The following is a 19,452-nucleotide window of genomic DNA, read 5'->3' as shown; positions in this document are numbered from 1 at the left end:
CCGTAAAGATCATCTCATTCCACCCCCTGCCGTGGGCAGGAACACCTTCCACTTGTGACCTCAGAGAAGTTACTCAGAACTGTTCATTCTGTTTCAAACCAACCCTGCACCTGGCTGGGTTTGGGGTAACTCTGAAGCAGGGAGAACCCCTGGATCTTGTCCTCCTTGCAGGGTGAATTGTCCGGCTGCAGAGCCAAATCCAGGCCAGGTGAGGATCTGTGTGCATGTACCTGCACAAAACATTTCTCCTTTCGTTTCACTGGGAGAGCTCCGGTCCGGAGCTCTGCTCGTGGTTTGCAGTTTGATATTTGGGTTTGGTTTGCCCTGTTTTCCTTTCTGAGTCCATTTTATGAAGAGATGGATGCTGTGGGAGCACAGAGGCTGCCTGGCCACTGATTTCCTCTGGATGCTTCTGGGCTTCTCCTTTCCCTTTGAACTTCTCCCAATACGAGAGGCCAGGCTCAGAAACCACGGTGCCTCCACCCAATCATCTCAGTGCCTCTAATTCCCATTTATTTGATATTTTCCTGCTTGTTAATTAACTTTTTCTATTAGTCCAACTCCATCACAAGATGTCAGGGGAATCCAGTGTAGCTCTGAACTTCTGTTTCTTTTCGCTTTGTTATCTCTTCTATCCTTAAGTAGCAGCAGTTGATCTCAGCGCCTTTGGAGATCAGATGCCTTTTAAAATTTCTGTTCTGTGTAAGATCTGAACTTTCTGGGGAAGATGAGATCAGGGCATTTGTTGCTTGCCTTTGCCCCCACTCACATGGGCTGGCAATGTTTCCTTAGATCTGTGTGCTCTGCAGTGCTTGGAGGGCTCAGATAGCTCCTTCCCCAGGTGGATAAACATGGAATTCTTCCTAGGTAAATGCTGTGCTGCGCTCCAGCTCTTGCCACAAGCTCCTTTGTAGCGAGGGCTTTTCATGGTTATGGCCCTTGAGAGAGAGTGTAGCTTTTTCAGTGAGTTCAGAGCCCCTGAGCTGTGCTCAGAGCAGAGGATTTGGTGTAAAACCAGGCCCTTCATGCCTGGACCTTCCCCACGTGCAGCCCAGTGCTCCCAAAGCCGTGCCAGCACCATGTTCTGTGGCTGTGTCTGTGCCTGAGGATTCACAACACAGACAGGAGCAGGACACAGAGCTGGGCCAGCATTCCCACAGCCTTTCACAGCCAGCAAGACCTGCTGCTGGTTTTATTTCCTCTCTTAGTGGTCAGGACCGGTGCTCTGTTACTGTCCTGCACAATTCCCGCCCTTCCCAGCACCCCTGATACCTTTCCTGTGTGCATCCCTTCCCAGGAAGCCTCCCAATTGTTCTGGGAAGAGTTCTGGGAAGTTCTGGGAAGAGAAGGGGCTGGAGCTGGGTGGGTGAAGGTGGCAGCTGGGGCAGGAGGGCACAGGGGCTGCTCCGGCCTGCAGTGATGGTGGCACCTGGGGGACACAATCTTCTCGTGCCTCTCTCTGTCCCCAGCAGCCTGGCCATGGCTCAGGTGCAGGTCCTGCCCTTGCTGAGGACACTGCCTGCTCAGAGTGACATCTCTCTGCAGGGAAACATCCATTGGAAAGGGTCATTGTAAGCTTTGAATTGCCAAATCTTGACGTAACAGTTTCTCCTCTTGGACCTGCTGTGTTCAGAGGAGCTGGGGTCACCTGTGGTGAGCTCAGCCACTGCTGGGAATTCCTTACCCACATCACAGCAATAGCAAGAGATTGTTCAGTCTGGACATCGGTGTGGGGTGTGTGAAGAGGTTGTCTTTAGAGCCGGATTAAACTCCAGGAACTTCCCAAATGGTATTTGGTATTAAGATTTCTCGGGGTACATCTGATTTGTCCTTGCAATTTCCTTGCAATATTCAAAGAATGAATATCCACTTATGCTGAGTGCAAATGCCTCACTCGTGGAACTCTTCTTAACTCCATGGGGGAATTCACTTGTCCTTGGACACACACACGCATGGAATCACAGAATCCTAGAATATTTCCGTGTGGAAGAGACCTACATGGAGCATCCAGTCCAACTCCTGGCCCTGCACAGACACCCCAACAATCCCACTCTGGGCATCCCTGAGAGCTCTTTGAGCTCTGCCACACTCCAATTCAGGCATGTGAAAAACCATTCCTGGTGTTCCTCACTGGAATTGCTGCTCTAAAGGACAGGCTGCTGCTGCTCCTGGCAAAGCAGAGCCCAAGTCTCTCTTTTGCTGATCTGGGACTGGTGCAGGTCTGGCTCTGCTGAGCCCCTGCACTTCCACAAACAATTCTCTGCCTTGGCAGAGCCTCCCCAGGGGAGCAGCAGCAGCAATTCCCTGATGGATCAGCTTGCAGTGTGATCAATTCTCTTATCTCCTTGTGGAGATAAGACCTGGGCATGGTCAGGGTGATGCTGAGGCCACCTCTGCCCTGCCAACTGCTCTGTGACACAGCCTGGGGGATGCCACGGGCACACAGGACCAGAAATGTGGGAATCTCCCAGGATTGTCCAGCCCTGGGCACACAGGACCAGAAATGTGGGAATCTCCCAGGATTGTCCAGCCCTGGGCACACAGGACCAGGCTGGCAGCACCTGGAATGTGGGAGCCTCCCAGACCTGTCCAGCCCCAGGCATGGTCAGCATTTGGAGCTTCCCAAGGCACACAGCAGGTGTGGGGACAGCAGCCAAGCCATGAATAATGCACGGCCACCCTCTGTGAGAGTGGCTGGTGACCGAAATGCTGTCCCTCAGAGAGAGCTGTCCCTTCCAGGTGAGCTGGCTCCAGGCTGGATAAATCCATCTCCCAGAATAACTGCCTCTTTCTTTCCCAGTTAGTAACAGAGCATAGGGGAGTCTTTAACCTGGCTTTTTTTTTAAAGAACTTGTAGTGAAATCCTGGCTGTGCTGAAGTGATTGGAGTTCTGCCACCAACTCCATCCCTGCTCTGCTTTTAGCAGCTCCAGCTCAGCCAGGCACTGCTCATTTCACTGTGCTCTGCCAGACCCATTTGGTCATTCTCCTTTCATTCTTCCCCAAATTCACAGGGACTTAGAACACAGGGAAATTCTGTTTTATAGCACCTCGTTTTTAAGGTCTGCACAAGAGGGAATTTTCAGAAGGCAAATCAGTGAAGTTCTGAACTGGACTGGAAATAGGCAGCTCTTCCCAGTGCCTTTCCCATCCATCATCCCCAGACCCCTCACCCCAGTCTCATTTCCCTCAGGCCACAGCCCAGCCTGGCAGAGCTGTCACCAAAGCTCCCCTTGTCTTCAGCAGGAGGGACACCTGTGTCCACCCTCAGACTATTAATTAATGCTGGGAATCTGTGGATATGGGGAAAATGAGACAACAGTTTCCCCAAAAGGCCGTGGGGAGGACAGCAGTGCTCCAGCAGCTGGGAAATTCAGGGAGCAGGTTCAGGTTCTGGGCTGGGTTGGAGGGGCAGGGTGAGCTGCAGTGAGCTGGTCCCTCCCAGCCCTGCAGCTTCACCTCATCCCTGACTACAAAGCCACATTTTGGGATCAAAGCCTGTCTTTTCACTTCCAGCACCAGGCCCCAGCTGATACCCAGCCTTGCTGCCCCACTGCTTCCATCCACCCCCCTTGATTCCTTTGGATTTACAGCAAATCCTTTCCATTTTTCATGCCACAGCTTCTTCCTTGCCTGGTGTTCATCCCGCTGGGTTTCAAAGTCCTCAATTTGTCCAGAGAGCCATCCCTGGGAGCAGGACCTGGCCTGGGCTGTCCAGCATCCGTAGATTTCCCTCTCACAGGGCAGTCCAGCCCCCTGGAGCAGCACCCTGGCTGCTCTGGGTTCAGGTGGAACGAAGCCTCAGCGTTGGCACGGAGATGACGTGAGGGGAAAAGTGTCACAAATCCTTATCAGCGGCGGGGACGGTGACACGCTGCAGCCAGGGAGGCTTGTGTTCCTCAGATAAAGAGGTGTGGCGTCACAGGAAGGCTTCTGGAGTGTCTCATATCCTTGTGCAGGTGATTAGGATGCTGGTGACATCAGTGGGACTAATTGTACACAAAGGGCTGCACACAGGGCACCCAAAGATTGCAGTGAGCGTGTTCTCATGGAGCTTTGCAGTGGGCAGTGAGCCAGCTGGACCCAAGGGACTGTCACCAGCCAAATCCTTCCTCTTTTAAGTGGGACTGACCTTCCACCACCTCGGGGCTTTATGGAAATGAACTGGATCCCACACAGGGCTGTGATTGAATTGGCACCGAGCAAACCAGCTCCATCCAAGCTGGGCTTTCTCCTCCACCTATCATGTTTTGTTCTGCTGCTTCTGAATAGTCTTTTTTCCCCTCTGTTAGACACGAGGAAGGTGAGGAATGAGCACTCAGGACACTCAGATTGTGGTGTTCAGGGGATAAACAGCTTCTCACCCAATGCCAGTTCCTCACCAAAAACCAGTTCCTCAATACCTGCTCCTCACCCAATACCAGTTCCTCACCAAACACCAGTCCCTCCTTTCCCCAGGAGCAAACAAAAGGAGTCCTGGCCTGGCACAAGGCTCAGCACCCCTCTCTCACGGCTGTCACCTTCACCTCTCTCTGGGCCGGGCTCATGCAATCTGCTCTCCTGTCCTTGCCAACAACAACCCCTTCACCCCACGAGAATCCGTCTGTCTGCACACACACACAGCCTGTGGCTGGTAATGGCCTCCAGGTCTGCTCTCTCACAACCAATAAATAATCAAAAAAGGGTAAAAATATACTCATTCTGTCCAGGCTGGTGCTGAACTAATGTGATCCTCCTCGGGAGCCTCTGAGATCCTCCAAGAATTCCTTCTGTGGAGCACATTAGTATTGCAATCCATTATGCACAGGGACAGGAGTCTGGAGAGGAAATGATTTGGAAAATGAAACGGACCCAGGTCCCAAACTATTTCTCATATGGAAGCCCAGAAATGTGGCATTTAAGAGATGCCAGTGGACGTGAGCAAGACCAGCATCCCTCTTGTTAATATCCAATGAGGGGATGTCTCCTCCTGACATCTTCCCTGGGACTTGAGCTTTCCACCCCTTTTTCTGCTTTTCCTAGGGCTCAGGAAAGAACTTGGAGCTGCCCTGGGAAAATCAAGGCACTTCACACAGTAATTATTTCACTGTGTCCGTGATATTAACAGAGGGGGGGAAAAAACCGTTGGAGTATCCAAGGGGAATACATTGGCTGCAGCTGAACTGGGTGACATTGCTTCTTCCTGGGCAAAGCAGGGAGAACTCAACCATTAAAGCAATCCCTGATGAGCACAGAGCTCAAGGTAGGCTCAGGGCTGTGTTGACATCAGTCCCTGGAAGTTGGTTAATCCGTTTTTCTGGCTCATGGTTCTCCTTGAAAAATCACTGCCAGCACTGCTGGGGTTTGAGCTTCGTGCAGAAAAAGAAGGGATTTCAGGATGTGGGGAACACACTCTTGATCTGTTTTAAAGGAGTTTTGTTGGGGCAGGGCAGTTTTGGTGTCACTTTTAGGAGGTGCCCGGGCTGGGGCCAGCAGTGGCTCCTGATGGAGGCAGTGCTTTATGTGCCAGGAGCAGTTTGTCTGCTCTGGGAAATGATGGAGAGGCACCATAACCCTGAGGTGAATTAGAGAGAGCAGCTGAGATACCAAACAATAGCCAGGCAAGCCTGGAAATACTTGCAGCAGATACACAGAAAGAAACAGACCTTTTAAGCCATATTTTTATTTTATTTTATTATTATTGCTATGGTTGCCTTTTATTTTTTTCTGTTTATGGTTGAAACCCAGCTGCTACTGGATTCATGGTCCATGCAAGTACAAATATTGAATTCTAGCTGTGTGAAAATACATTTTTCCCCCCTTTTTTTGTGTTTCCCCAGGGCTCTGGCCGACATCCTAAGGCAGCAGGGACCAATCCCAATCGGACACTGTGAAAGAGAGACTATCTCGGCCATAGATACCTCCCCCAAAGAAAACACCCCAGTCAGGACCTCTTCCAAAAACCACTACACCCCCGTGCGCACCTCCAAGAGCAACCCAGGTAAGTGCTGCTCTCTCTGAACCCTCAGAGCTCCGTGTGTGTCTTGGTTTGGAAAGAACAGGATTCTGTCAGGGAAAGCCTGAGCTTCCCTTGGAATGGAGAATGTAAACCTCCTCCCTCTGAATTATTGTCATTTTGAATTTAAGGGGTTTTCAGGCAAGGATATGGGAATAGGAATAACAATTCTTTACTAGGAAAATTGAAATAGAAATGTAGTATTAAAAAAACCCCAAAAAACCCAAAAACACAACAACAAAAAAAGGAAACTCTGACAGAATCAGAACACAACCTGACCCTCTGTTGGTCAGGGTGTTGGCAGCAGTCCAGTCAAGTCCTCCTGCGGTGACAGATGTGGTTCTGTAGAAGCAATGATCCTGTAGAAGGGTGCAGTTTCCCACTGAAGGTCCAGGGACAGTGAGATGGGTCTGGTCTCCCTCTGGGAATCCAGTGCAAACAGGCTGTGCTGCTGTTCTGAATCCCAGGTTTTGTCCAATAGGAATGCTGGGCTCCTCCCCCTGGGTGGAGCCTCTCCCACTGGGCTGATGTAATTGTCTCAGCCCTGCAGTGAGCCTGGATGGCCCATGGACAGCAGATACCCCTGGAGTTATGAGGAATGGGTCATAGAAGAGATAAAGAACAACACCTCCCCAAATGGTTTAACAGATGGCAAACAGAAAATACACTTTTGGTTACACATTGCAACCCAAGACAAGAACAGCAACCCATGCTACAGCAGGGCTTTGTAAAGCTAAAATCAGCATGGCAAATGGCTTTGGGAGGCAGTGGGGCAGAGCGGGGCAGCTCAGGGATCCATGGGGATGACTCTTCCAGGTTTCTGGTGAGAAGAGTGGCTTGTGGGAAATGGATTTGTAAGGAATTCCCAAAGCCTGACAGAAGGCTCACACAGTCTTGTGCATCTCTGTGCAAACACTGAGATAAAAAATGCTGACTTAGAAATTCCATGGAATAGGACAGGAATTGTTGAGAGAGAAATTGAGCTGGAAACAAGTTTCAAATGATGACCTTGCAAACAGATCAGGTATTTTGGAGAAATAGAACTATGAGAGATGCATTGTAGTAGGTGAAAGATGTACCCATGATATTAAAAGATGTACCCATGAGGTTTTTTTATAGATGGTTGGTTTAGAAGCATTAGCAGCATTGTGTGGCAAAAGCTGATAGGCCAAGAAACATTTATAATGTATTGTAATTAGGAAACAGTTTGGCTTCTGATTGTGGTGGCATGAATTGTAGCATCTGTATTGTCTCACCCTTCACATGAGACTGAAAATGGAATAAAATCTCTTAAAACTTCTCTCAGGAGCCCCATCTCTGGGTCAGAAAAGGGCAAAATCCAACTGCAGCTCCTCTTCTCTCCAGGCACTTTAAAAATTCCTGACCACTGAGGGATGAATGCAGGTGGTAGCTGAGATGGTGTTGAGCTGTGTTTCCTGTAAAATACCTCTGCTGCGAGGCATTACTGGGCTCCCTGCACACAGCAGCTGAGGACAGAGAATTCCAGAGGGTTGGGGCTGCCTCGTTCAGGCACAGCTGAGCCACAGGGGTGCACTGGGACAGTGCAGAAGGTGGCCCAGAGGGCATCCCAGCAGCTCAAAGAGGTGCTCCAAGAGCATTGGTTTGGGACTTAGGGCACCTGTTGGGTTGTTTTCAGCTCCTTTTCATTAAAAAAAAATCTGAATTCTTTTTGCCTTGATTTCCCCAGTGGCCCAGGGCTTGTAGCTCTTGGCTACAGACACTGTCCTGATTTATTTCCTGCCCCGTGGATGGGTGGTTGTCTCTGTTCAGTGGGGTGTGGCAGATTCTCCATCACTGCTGGGCTGGGTGTGGGACTCTCCTCCTCAGAGACATGCTCTCCTCCCCTCACAAGCTGCTACGCTGCACCTGGAAGGTCCTGGTGGCATTTCCTGCCTGGTGTCACCTGGTTTTGCTGCTGGTCCCTGCTGGGGAAGGCTCTGAAGGAAGGCAGTGGGAGCTGTGGGCTCAGCTGGGAGGGAAAGGGCCCTTGGCTGTGGCTGGGCTGTGGCTCTTTGAAGGGTTTTTGGTGCAATGTTCCTGAGGACTGGAACGAGAGATCAAGGCAAAGAGGCTCAGAAGGGACAGGCAGGATGTGAATAAGACCCAGCCTCTGCTTGGGTGATGTTTGCCCGGGCTGTGTGAAGGGGGAAAAGCCATCACAGTGCTGCTGGAACAGGCAGGAGTGCATTAAAAGGAGATTTCCCCAAAGCCAGGCACAAAGAGAGCACAGTCTCTGTCCCTGGAGCCTGCTCCCTCGGGGCAGCCAGCTGGACTGAACCCTCAGCAGCCCCTGCCAGAGCTGGGGAAGGGAGAACTTGCCCAAAAGAACTTGTTCCTGGCTCAGCTGTGGCCACCATCAACTGCCAGATGCTGGCAGACAGAGAGCTGATCACTTGCAGAGGTGACGAGCTCATAAAACAGCTTTACAGGTGACGTTTGCTTGTAATGTTTGCTTGTAATGTTTTATGGCCAGAGCAGAGCAATGCCTTATGTTTGTACTCATTTACTCAGCTAAACTTCAGATTATCGTTGAGATTAGGAAATTGTACAAGTGGATGACAAAATCTTTCAGTCGGGAAGAAGTAAAACTTGAGGAACAAGTATGTTGTCCTAGCTAAAATAGAATAAAGCTGGGCAGTCCTGGCGTGGAGTAGAAAATCACCAATGCTTTTTTGTTAGGGAGAAGGGGAAGAAAAGGAAGAAAATAAAAAGAAGGAAAGAGGCCCAGCTGGAGGAAAAAGAGGCAGTAATATGGAACAGCAGGATCCAGGCAAGGCACTGCTCACTGGTGCTGCAAATTGGCTCAAGGAGCCCACAGCTGGAGGGTTTTTGTGGAAAGGAGCAGCTCTGGTGGCTGTGGCTGGTGTGAGGAGCCCAGAGGAGGAGAGGTTAAGCAGCCAGAAAGGACTGTCCTCATTGCACACTGGGCTGATGGAGTTCTGAATTTGTTTGACTTGGAACTTTTGTTTCCAAACTTATAATTGGAAGGGTGCCCCTAAGTCTTGCTAAATAAACCTTGGCTTCGTTTTTCCATTAGGCTGGCTGGGTGTCAGTGAGCAGGATGATTGTGGGTGACAGTGACAAATGGAGGTGGGCTGTGCCTGAGGCTGCAGAGCCCCAGCAGAGCAGCCTGGGCAGGTGCTGCTGAGGCCAGGGTGGAGAGGAGTCCATCTCCCACTGCCAGCTGCTGCTCCCACAGAATTCCAGGCTGGTTTGAGATCCCTCCCAACCCTCCAGTGCCACCCCTGCCATGGGCAGGGACACCTTCCACTGTCCCAGGCTGCTCCAAGCCCCAGTGTCCATCCTGGCCTTGGACACTTCCAGGGATCCAGGGGCAGCCACAGCTTCTCTGGGCACCCTGTGCCAGGGCCTCCCCACCCTCACAGGGAGAAATTCTTTCCTTAAATACCTGATCTAAATCTAGCCTCTTTCAACCATTGCCTCTTGTCTTGGCACTCCATTCCTTTGCAATTTTCAATTTCAATTCCAATTTCAATTTCTCTCCATCTTTCCTGTAGCTCCCTTTGGGTCCTCTCCTCTCCTCTCCTCTCCTCTCCTCTCCTCTCCTCTCCTCTCCTCTCCTCTCCTCTCCTCTCCTCTCCTCTCCTCTCCTCTCCTCTCCTCTCCTCTCCTCTCCTCTCCTCTCCTCTCCTCTCCTCTCCTCTCCTCTCCTCTCCTCTCCTCTCCTCTCCTCTCCTCTCCTCTCCTCTCCTCTCCTCTCCTCTCCTCTCCTCTCCTCTCCTCTCCTCTCCTCTCCTCTCCTCTCCTCTCCTCTCCTCTCCTCTCCTCTCCTCTCCCTCAGCCTGTGAATGTTTTGAAAAGCTTCTGGCTTTCAAAATACTTGAAATATTTCTGGCCTTCAAAGGACATTTAGAGGCCTTTTGGAGCTCAGCCACAAAGGGTTGGTTTGCTTTTCTCCAAACGTGGCACAGAAGCTTTGCATTTTCCATGCAGAGCACTGGAAGCTGCACAGAGCTGGTCCCACGGGAGTTTTCTGAGTGCCCTGGAAACAGAGAGGTGCAGACTTGGAGGGTCATCTTCTGGTTGTTCTCCAAACTAAGGACAAACCACACATACCCCCCAGAAAGGTTTGGAAGCCTTTGGCTGGTATAAATCACTGTCCTCTCAAAGTGCTGGGCTTACTTAACTCCTGTGGATCAGGGGGACTCAAATCCTGCCCCTCAGCTGGTACAAATCTCTGACCCTCCAGCACAGCACGTGTCTGAAATGATCCTTTATCTTCAGTCTGCTCCTGGCTCTGCCACACTGACTTTTTTCCATGCAGCTTTCCTGGTGTCAACCCCAGCCTGGGAGAACAGGGATGTTCAGGACCATCAGACTGATGGTGTGGGAAGCCAAATCTGTTGAGGGAAGGGATGTCCCTGTCACCCTTGTGACATGCCTTCAGCAGTGAAGGGTCCCCAGGTGTCCCGTGCTCCAGCATGGGGCAGAGAGGTAAAATCTGTGCCTGGAATTCTGGTTTCTCTGACCACCTCCAGGAGCAGGAGGCTGGGAGAACCATGACAAGAATTTTTTAAATTTATAACAAGACGTTTTTAGGTTTCTATTCTGTTGTTACATTCATTCTCAGAATATCCAGCTGCCTCTCCAAAGGGATGCCCTGGTCTGGATCCAGCTCCAGAGGTACCAGGGAAGGGCTGACCACGGGGACACTTTTCCCAAGGTTCAAATCTTCTGCTCTTCACCTGTGCTGGGGTCCTGCAGGTGTGGGGAAGAGCTCCGTGCCAGGCATGCAATGAATGCCACGTGGAATGCACCACTTGGAATGCAGCAAACAGCACAGACCCGGGCTCTGATTAGCCTGATCTATCTGGGGAAGGCTTTTAATGAGCCCTTTGAGTCAGGGCGTTCCAGAGATGGATGCATTCAAAGTGCTGCTTTCAGCAGTGCCTCGCACCCAGAGGCGCATTCAGGGCTCGTTCTGAATGTGAACAAACGCGGGGGAGGCCTTTAATCTTTATGGGAATTGTGGCAAACAGCTCCAGCCAAACCCAGAGCGGCGTGGGGAGCACTTCCAGCCTGGGCACCACGTCGGGAAGGGGCTCTGTGCCCCTGGCCCTGCTCCCCACGGGCTCAGCAGGGCTCTGGCCCCTCCCTAAAGCCCCAGGGGATCTAAATTATTCCAGGTTATCAATGCCTTCCCTAAAGCCCAGGGAATTCAGGTTCCCTCCAGGTTATCAATGCATTCCCTAAAGCCCGGGGGGATCCAAATTCCCTCTGGTTTTTCAGTGCCTTCTCCTAAAGCCCAGAGGATCCGGATTCCTTCCAGATTATCAATGCCGTTCCCTAAGGAATCCAGGTTCCCCTCCAGGTTATCAGTGCTTCCCCTAAAACCCAAGGGATCCGGATTCATTCCAGATTTTCAATGCCTTTCCAAAAGCCCAGGAGATCCAGATTCCCTCTGGTTTATCGCTGCTTTTCCTAAAGCCCAGGGGATCCAGATTCATTCCAGGTTATCACTGCCTTCCCCTTAAATGCAGGGGGATCCAATTTCCCTCTGATTTGTCAATGCCTTCCCCTAAAGCTCAGGGAATCCAGATTATCAATGCCTTTCACTAAAGAATCCACGTTCCCTCCAGGTGATCAATGCCTTCCCCTGAGCCCAGGGGATCCAGATCCATTCCAGGTTATCACTGCCTTCCCCTCATCCATCCTTCCCCCTTTCCCCTCTCTCCCTTCCCCCAAATCAGCTGGATCCTGCTTCAAACTGCTTCCTTTCTTCATTCACGGAATTTGCGAGCTTCTCCCCCAAATCCCCAGCAACCACTGGAATTAATTTGCCGAGGATCGGTGCGGGGATGTGTGCGGAAGGCGTTCCAGTCCCTGCTGTTCGCAGTTTGCCTTGTCATTTACAGCTGTTCAGGGGAATACAAAGCAGGTGTAAAACGATCCTCCGGTCGTTTTCCGGCCCCTGCGCTTTGCTGGGAGAAAGTATTTAAGGTGCAGGTGGGGGAAGAAGGGAAAGCACCTGGAAAACACACAGAGTGTTCCAGGAACGACGCTTTGCTTTTTCTCCAGATTCCTCTTGCCATTCCCTGACATTTGAAAAGAAAAGAACAGGCCCAGCTTTGGAACCTTGAGGGTTTGTAGGAGCTGAGGCGAGTCAGAGCCACTCCATCTGCTTTTCCTGCCAGCACATCCCATGGAATGGAAAGACTTCTCTCCCAGGAATATCCCAAAAAGGGTTAATAATGCATTTTCTGAGCCACCCGAAAATGTCAGAGTTTCTTTCTCAGAACATCTCGAGGGGAAGAGTTACTGAGTGTCCTGGCACCCGAAATATCATTGCCAAGGGGAGGATGTGTCCAGCAGCGTGGGGAGAGCTGAGAGTGTCCTGTGGGGTGGAGGATTTAGGATCCTCACCTTGGACATCATCTGCTCTGTAGGATGGAGGATTCAGGATCCTCACCTTGGGCACCAGCTGCTCTGTAGGATGGAGGATGTAGGATCCTCACCTTGGACATCATCTACTCTGTTCTGTGGGGTGGAGGATTTAGCATCCCCACTCCCACCATGGCTGCACACAGATGTTCTTTCCATCCTGTGTCCTCAGGCAGGCAGAGCCTGGAAAGCAGCTTCCAGCATGCACTAGAAATTTGGGACTGTTGTCCCAGGCAGCTTTAAAACCCAGAAACACAGGAGAAGGGATTGCAAAGGCAGGAGAAGGAGCTGGAAATGCAAACAGCTTAATTGCCCTGCTTCCAAATGGATCTGTTTAACTGCTAAAAACATATTTCTTCGCTTTTCTTCTCTTAACCTCGCTGCTTTGGCCATCCAGGCTTCCCCTTCCACGGCTGCTCGAGGTTGGGAACACTCAGCTGGGAGAGGTTGGGCTGCCCAGGAGCACAGCCTGTGGTCCCAGAGCCTCCTCCTTCCCTCAGCCACACCAGAGCTGCTGCCCCTGGATATTGGTTTGTTCTGCTCTCCTGAGCCTTTTACTGAGCTGGAAAGTTTTTTGGGTAATCTGTGTAAAAGAACCTCTGGGAAAACTCTGTCCCATTAACAAGGCACAGGAGATGACAAAATATCCCCAGCACTAATTTATTTGCCAGTGAACTTTGTGGGGGCTGAAAAGCAGCAACGTTTGCAGTGGTTTCTTGAGTCTCACACCCAAATGTCCCCCGTGAGTGATGTCAGGGGTTCTGTGTGTTAAAGCAGTTGACAAGTGACAAATCTGGGGAAAAAAAAAAAAAAAAGAAATAAATCAGAAAGTCTGGCTGTTGTGGGGAAACAAAGAAACAAAGGAGGAGATGGAGGGTGAGAGTGTGTACACACAGAGAGGATAATGACACCAGCAGGATCCTCACGGCCAGGACAAAGCAGCAGCAGCATCCAGAGCCTCGGGACAAACACCAGGTGCCTGCTCTGAGAGCTTTGGTGGAATTTGGCATTCCTTGGGCAGAGAGCAGCCCCAGAGCCACAAGGCCAGCACGGTGCTTATCAGCCAGGGGGTATCTGGAAGCTGGGGGTTACTATGACAACAGCTTTATTTTAATTTAACTCAATTTAATTTATTTTTTTTTTTCCCGGACAAATGGAAGTTGTGAGCAGGAGGGAGGAGTAAAGCGATAGATTTACTCTGGAACAAAACCTCCCCGTGCAGCTTGGCCTGCTGAGAACTCCACACCAAAGCACAGGGATGATGTGGAAGTGCACTGAAGCAGGATTTCCTGGCACAGTGCTCCAGTGGAGAAGAGGCACTGATGTGGAAAAAGTCAGGGAATCCTGTGCAGGCTGTACCCAACACTCTGGAGGGACTGAGGGGCTCTGGGGATGCTCTGACTGATGCTGAAATTGCTTCACAGCAGCTTCCAGGCCCCCTGACCTCACTGGGAGCATCAGGCCTGATTCCCAGAGCCAGGTTCTGCATCCCAGAATGGTTTGGGTGGGAAGGGACCTCAAAGTCATCCAGGGCCACCCCAGCCATGGCAGGGACACCTCCCACTGTCCCAGGCTGCTCCAAGCCCCATCCAGCCTGGCCTTGGGCACTGCCAGGGATCCAGGGACAGCCACAGCTGCTCTGGGCACCCTGTGCCAGGGCCTGCCCACCCTCCCAGGGAGGAATTTCATCCAGATATTCAGTCTAAATCTTTCCTCTTTTAGTTTAAAACCATTTCCCCTCATCCTATCACTGTCTGCCCTGGTATTTGTGACAGCTGCTGGGTTTAAAAGCAAATCCTGGGGCTGATGGGATAACGGGATCCTGGGAAGTGGGATGGATGGATGGATGGATGGATGGATGGATGGATGGACGGAAAGATGGAAAGATGGATGGAGGGATAGAGGGATGGAGGGATGGAGAGATGGATGGATGATGGATGGATGCAGGACTCACAGAACAAGGACAAGGAGCAGTGGGATGGAGTTGGGGTGGATGGAGGCTCTGTGTGTGTAGGAGGTCCAGCCTGACACAGGAGCTGATTTCTCAGCTCCTGGACGTGTGCAGTGGGGTTGGAGTGGCAGAGAAGTATTGTTCTCCAGACTCACAGAGGCAGTTTCTCCAGACTCACAGTTTCACACACAACACCAAAAGGGGGGAAGGTCAGGCCATGCCCTTGTTCTGCCACGTTTCTCCAGTTTCCCAGCAGCTGGAGCCAGAGCAGTGTCCCTTGTGCTGTGGAACTGAGAGCTCCATCTCCTCCTGCTCCCACCTGTGCCACGGCCACTCCTCTCTCCTGACTCTGGAGCTCTCACATTCCTCCATCCCCTGGATTATCTCACTCACCAGGAGGGGCAGTGATGGAATGTGGGAGTGCAGTCAGGCCTGAGAGGGATGGCCCTGTCCAGATTGAAAAGAGCTGAGTCCCTCAGACCTGAGCAGAGGTTTTAGAGGTTTCCTGTGAGACAGTCCACAGGTTTAGACGTTTTTAGATGTATTTAGCTGCTCTGGGAACATGGTGTCCAACTGGGATTGACTCTCAGCACCTTCAAGGCTCCAGGCACTGTGAGATGTGGGCTGTGGCTCAAGCCAGTGGGTTTGGGATTTCCCAGGACACACATTTGACAATTTACAATCCAAACTCTTCTAACTGCAGTTAAGGTACTTTAGTTAAAGCTGCTCAGAGTTTCCTCAGGGAGCAAACCCAACCAAGCCCACAGTCTAATCAGCTGTGCCACTCTGTAGCTGTGGACAGGTAAAATCATTTCTGTAGCAGGTTTTGAGTCTCCCTGTTTGCCTCTCCGTGTCTTGCCAGATCAATTATTGTTTGTTACCTCCATTAGATCTCCAGGAGAAAGGCAGAAACACAATCTTTTCCTTCCATTAATCAGAGCAGTTTACAGAAAACATCAATTTAAAATGTTAAGGCCAATTTGCAACCGGTATTGACAACAATTAAATTGGCCTCCAGAAAGTTGCTTTTTGACACTGTGAAGGATGAAATCTTTATAAGCGCATTCTGCATGTTGAGCCTCTCCTGGTTCCTGATTGCTGATCCTATCACACTCCATGGAAGTGTAAACAGAGGTGAGGAGCTGGAAGCAAAGCTTCATTAAGAGTGTGCCAGAATCAGTAAACTTCTCCTCCCCTCCTGCTGGACCCCTGCCCAGATATTGCAACTCAATCTCTGCTCTGCTTCCATCACTATCAGCTCCCTTTAGTTCCCAGATGGGTTTTTTTGTTCTTGTTGATGATTGTTTGTTTTGGTTTGGGTTTTTTTTTTTTTTTTTTTTAAACTTTAAACTGCACAAAAATGTACTGGAAGAAAGGTTCTCTGCTCTGTCCTTGGCGTTGTCACCTGGAGCAGTGAACTCCAGAGGTGCCCACAGCCCTCAGGAGAGCAGTGACCACGGGCTTGGAGAGGCTCTGAGTGACCCTTGCCATGGAGAACCAGCTCAGCCTCCAGAGGGGTGACAGTGCAGCTGATGCTGGAGAAGTGGAATTCCAGTTCAATCCTTGGGTGTGTGATGAGTCCCTCACTCTGATGCCTTGGGAAGGCTGAGCTGGAACAGAGACTGGACAGAGCTAAGAGAATAAAGTAGAGATTTATTAAAGGCCTTTAGGACACTCCTTGGGCAGGACAAGAGCCTGGCCAGGGCTACACCCAAAGGGGACCCAAAATGGTCACAAAATGGACACAAAATTATCGCCAGATGGACATGCAAAGATCACACTCACACCATCAGGTTGTGAGAAGAGAAAGAAGGAAGTTTATTTTGGGATTTTGATTTTATATATATAGTCTTTGGAGTTGGTCAATTGGATCAATTCCTTTGATCAGGAATTGGGAGATGAGGTTGACACCTCTTTGACTCCACTGGTCCACCTAGAAGTCCATCAATTTGTCCTTCCCCCTGGAAGGAACGCACCATTTACAAAACATCACTCTTTGTTTATGTTACAGTGTGTGAGAAAGGTCCAGTACAAGATGTAAACATCAGAAGACTAAAAAAAATCAGGGTGACACAAAATAAACCCAAAATGGTCACAAAATGGACAAACAGTCACCAAGTCTCACACTTTGATAAGTTTTGGTCCATTTGCATATTGGAGTTTAGTTGTCCAATTCCAGCTCCAGGTTATGAAGTCCCATCCTTCTTGTTCCTCCCTTCAGCCCACCCTTGTTTGTGCTTTTGGGCCTGAAAACTTGTCCCAGTTGTCCTTGGTGTGCAGCAGGAGAAGGATTTGTTTTGTGTCCCTGCTCTGTGCAGAGCTGAGTGACACTGACTGTGAGCTCAGAGCTGCACCCCTGGGCAGCACAGAACCAGGAATACAGGAAAGAGAAAACTTCAGGCATCAACCTGAGCTCAGGTGTGGAACTCTCCCAGACCTTGCACAGGGAAGGGGGAACGTTTACCAGCACAAGCCATTGCTGAAGCCTCTGAAAAGCTGATTGATGAGGTTCTGGTTTAGCACCCACATCCCCAAGGGCTCAGCCAGTGCCTCTCCCTGCCTTGTCTCAGGCTCTGCTCAGCCAGAGCCAAGAGCTGAGGCCAAGACTTTGCCTTCACCTTTTTTGCATCAAATTTCTCTACCTGAGGCAGCTTCTCCACAGCCCATACCTCCAGGGCATCTCCTCCTTCTGGAGCATTTTAAGAGTATTTTCTGGGGGCTTTCAGAGAAGGTTTTCTCTAAGCTGATATGCAGCAGGAAGGTTTGGCTCATGTTGAAGACGATTTTATTATTTTGTTGCCTACAAACAACTTTTATCCTTGGTGCAAATCCTGTTTCCTTCTTTTCCTTCCTTTATATTTAAAAAACACCCTGGATGTTGCACTCAGTGCCGTGGTTTAGTTGAGGTGTTGGGGCTGGGTTGGACTCGATGATCTTGGAGGTCTCTTCCAACCTGGTGATTCTGTGAATTCTGTGATTTCTGTGAATTCTGTCCTTTCAGGCACATTGGGAATTGAGTGGTTCTTGCCTCACTTCCCCTTCCCTGAAGCTTTAATACCCTCAGAGCATCTGACTTGGACTGAGCACCTGAAAGGCTCTCCTGGGGTTATTTATATGAGCAGCCCTAAGCAGGAACGATGCCCTCCTCCAGAAAAGGACACATCCAACTGCTCCTGCTGTTTGATTTAAAATATTTGAGGAGGAAGGAAAAGGGAGTACATCTGTCACAATCTCACTTACAATCAGTGAAGTTAATGGAAAGATTCCTTCTGACTCCCCTGGGCTTTGGACAAGTCTCTGTGCTGCAACATTAGCAAATAATGAAGTTCCCATCTCCTCAAATCCTCCTCAGGAAAATAATTCTAAAATATGTGGCTGGCCTTTTGCAGCTCTCTCCCCAAATCTGTCCCTGATTTTTTCAGCTGTGCCAACACCTCGATCTCTGGTGTTAAATCACTTCTGTGGGTAAAAGGTGCTCTCTAAAAGCAGCTTCACAGATGTTCCATCACTGCCAGTCCCAAGTGCTGCCCCAGGGCCCAGTCAGGCCCCTCCCAAAAGCACTGAGATAAATATTAAACCTCACCTTGGACAGCAGCTGTCCTGTGGGGTGGAGGATTTGGGATCCTCACCTTGGACACCAGCTGTTGTGTCCTGTGGGGTGGGATACATGGCTTTCTACCCAGTATCTGCCAACTGCAGGAATCCACAGAACCACAGAATCTTCTGAGCTGGAAGGACCCACAGGGATCATGGATTCCAGCTCCTGGCCCTGCACAGAGCCCCAGCAATCCCACCCTGGGCATTCCTGGGTGTCCAAACTCTCCTGGAGCTCTGGGGCTGTGCCCATTCCCTGGGGAGCCGGGGCAGTGCCAGCACCCTCTGGGGGAAGAACCTTTCCCTGAAATCCAACCTAACCCTCCCCTGGCCCAGCTTCAGTTGTTCCCTGTCCCAGAGCAGAGCCTGGAGCTGTCCCTGGGGAGGATCTGCAGCCCCTGGGGCGCTCTGCCCTCTCTGCATGGCCCTGGCAGACCCAGCAGCACGGGTCAGTGCTCTCCTCTCTCTCTCTGGGGCTGCTCTCTGTGTGTTTCTCCTCCTTGGTGACCCTCTGAGAGGTGCAGCAGTGACCCTGGGGGGCTCCAGGTGTGGCACAGCTGGAGGAACTTTCCTGTCCCACCCCAAGTGCTGTCCCCTGTGCCCTCAGTGGATGGATGACCCACTCAGCTCTCCACCTGCCTGAGACAGGATTCTCAGTGGCTTTATCCACCAAAGGATTCAGGTGGGGCTCAGTGTGGGATCGTCAGGGCTGGTGGAAGGGAATGGAGAGCTGCAGAGGGGATTGGATGAGTTGAGTTGCTGTGGAAGGTTCTGGAACGCAGCAGGGTGATTGTGTGGCCCCATGGGTGTCACTCCACGACTGTGAGGTCACCCTGTCCCTCAGGAGGCTGTCAGTGACCCAGGGCCAGCAGCCCTGAGAGCAGCCCCTGTCCTGGCACACAACTCGTGGGCTTTGCCATGGGGAGCTGGCAGGGGCTGGATCTAGATGTGGATCATTCCCAGGCTGGGAGAGCTGGGCTGGCACAAAGGAAAGGAGCTCTGTGTGCCCATGGCTGGGCAGGACCAGGCGTGGGCAGCAATGCCAGTGACCAATGTGGTCATCTGGGGGAGTGAGAGCTGCAGAAACCATCAGCACCCTCCTCCTTTCTCGCTGTGCTGTTCAGCCAGAGGGACAAAGGTTCTGGCTCCTTCTCTGCAGGAAAACCCAAAGATCTGGAGACATCTGCTCCTCCCCTGCTGGGGCTTGAGCTCAGTGTGAATCTCAGAGTCTTTAAGGTTGGAAAAGACCCCCAGGGTCATCAGCCCAACCTCCCCTGAGGAGCGGCTTTGCTGTCCATGGTGCTCAGTCAGGCTCTGGCAGTTTGGGGAGCGCTGAACTCTTCCCACAAATCCAAATCCTGCTCCTGGAGCTCCTGCTCTGCCCTGTGGGCTGTGCTGCTGCTCTCACACCTCCTCGGGTGTCCAGGCTGACCCTCCAGGAGCTGCCAGCCCTGCTCACTCCATGGGGATTTGCTCTGCTGGCACAGATG

The 19,452-nt window shown here is 51.1% G+C and overlaps 1 protein-coding gene across 1 annotated transcript in view; it reads left to right on the top strand.

Moving 5' to 3' along the window:
- Positions 1–19,452, top strand: part of SHISA6 (shisa family member 6) — a 40,206-nt gene that overhangs the window by 5,841 nt on the left and 14,913 nt on the right. Inside the window, exon 2 of the mRNA XM_066332444.1 lies at positions 5,819–5,979. Within this exon, the coding sequence (XP_066188541.1) occupies positions 5,819–5,979 (161 nt within the window). The remainder of the gene's footprint in view (positions 1–5,818; positions 5,980–19,452) is intronic.

This window comes from Sylvia atricapilla, chromosome 18 (assembly GCF_009819655.1).
Source record: "Sylvia atricapilla isolate bSylAtr1 chromosome 18, bSylAtr1.pri, whole genome shotgun sequence".
Taxonomy (NCBI): Eukaryota; Metazoa; Chordata; class Aves; order Passeriformes; family Sylviidae; genus Sylvia; species Sylvia atricapilla.
Note: the sequence above shows the minus strand (reverse complement) of the source record. Positions and strands in the feature narration are given on the sequence as shown.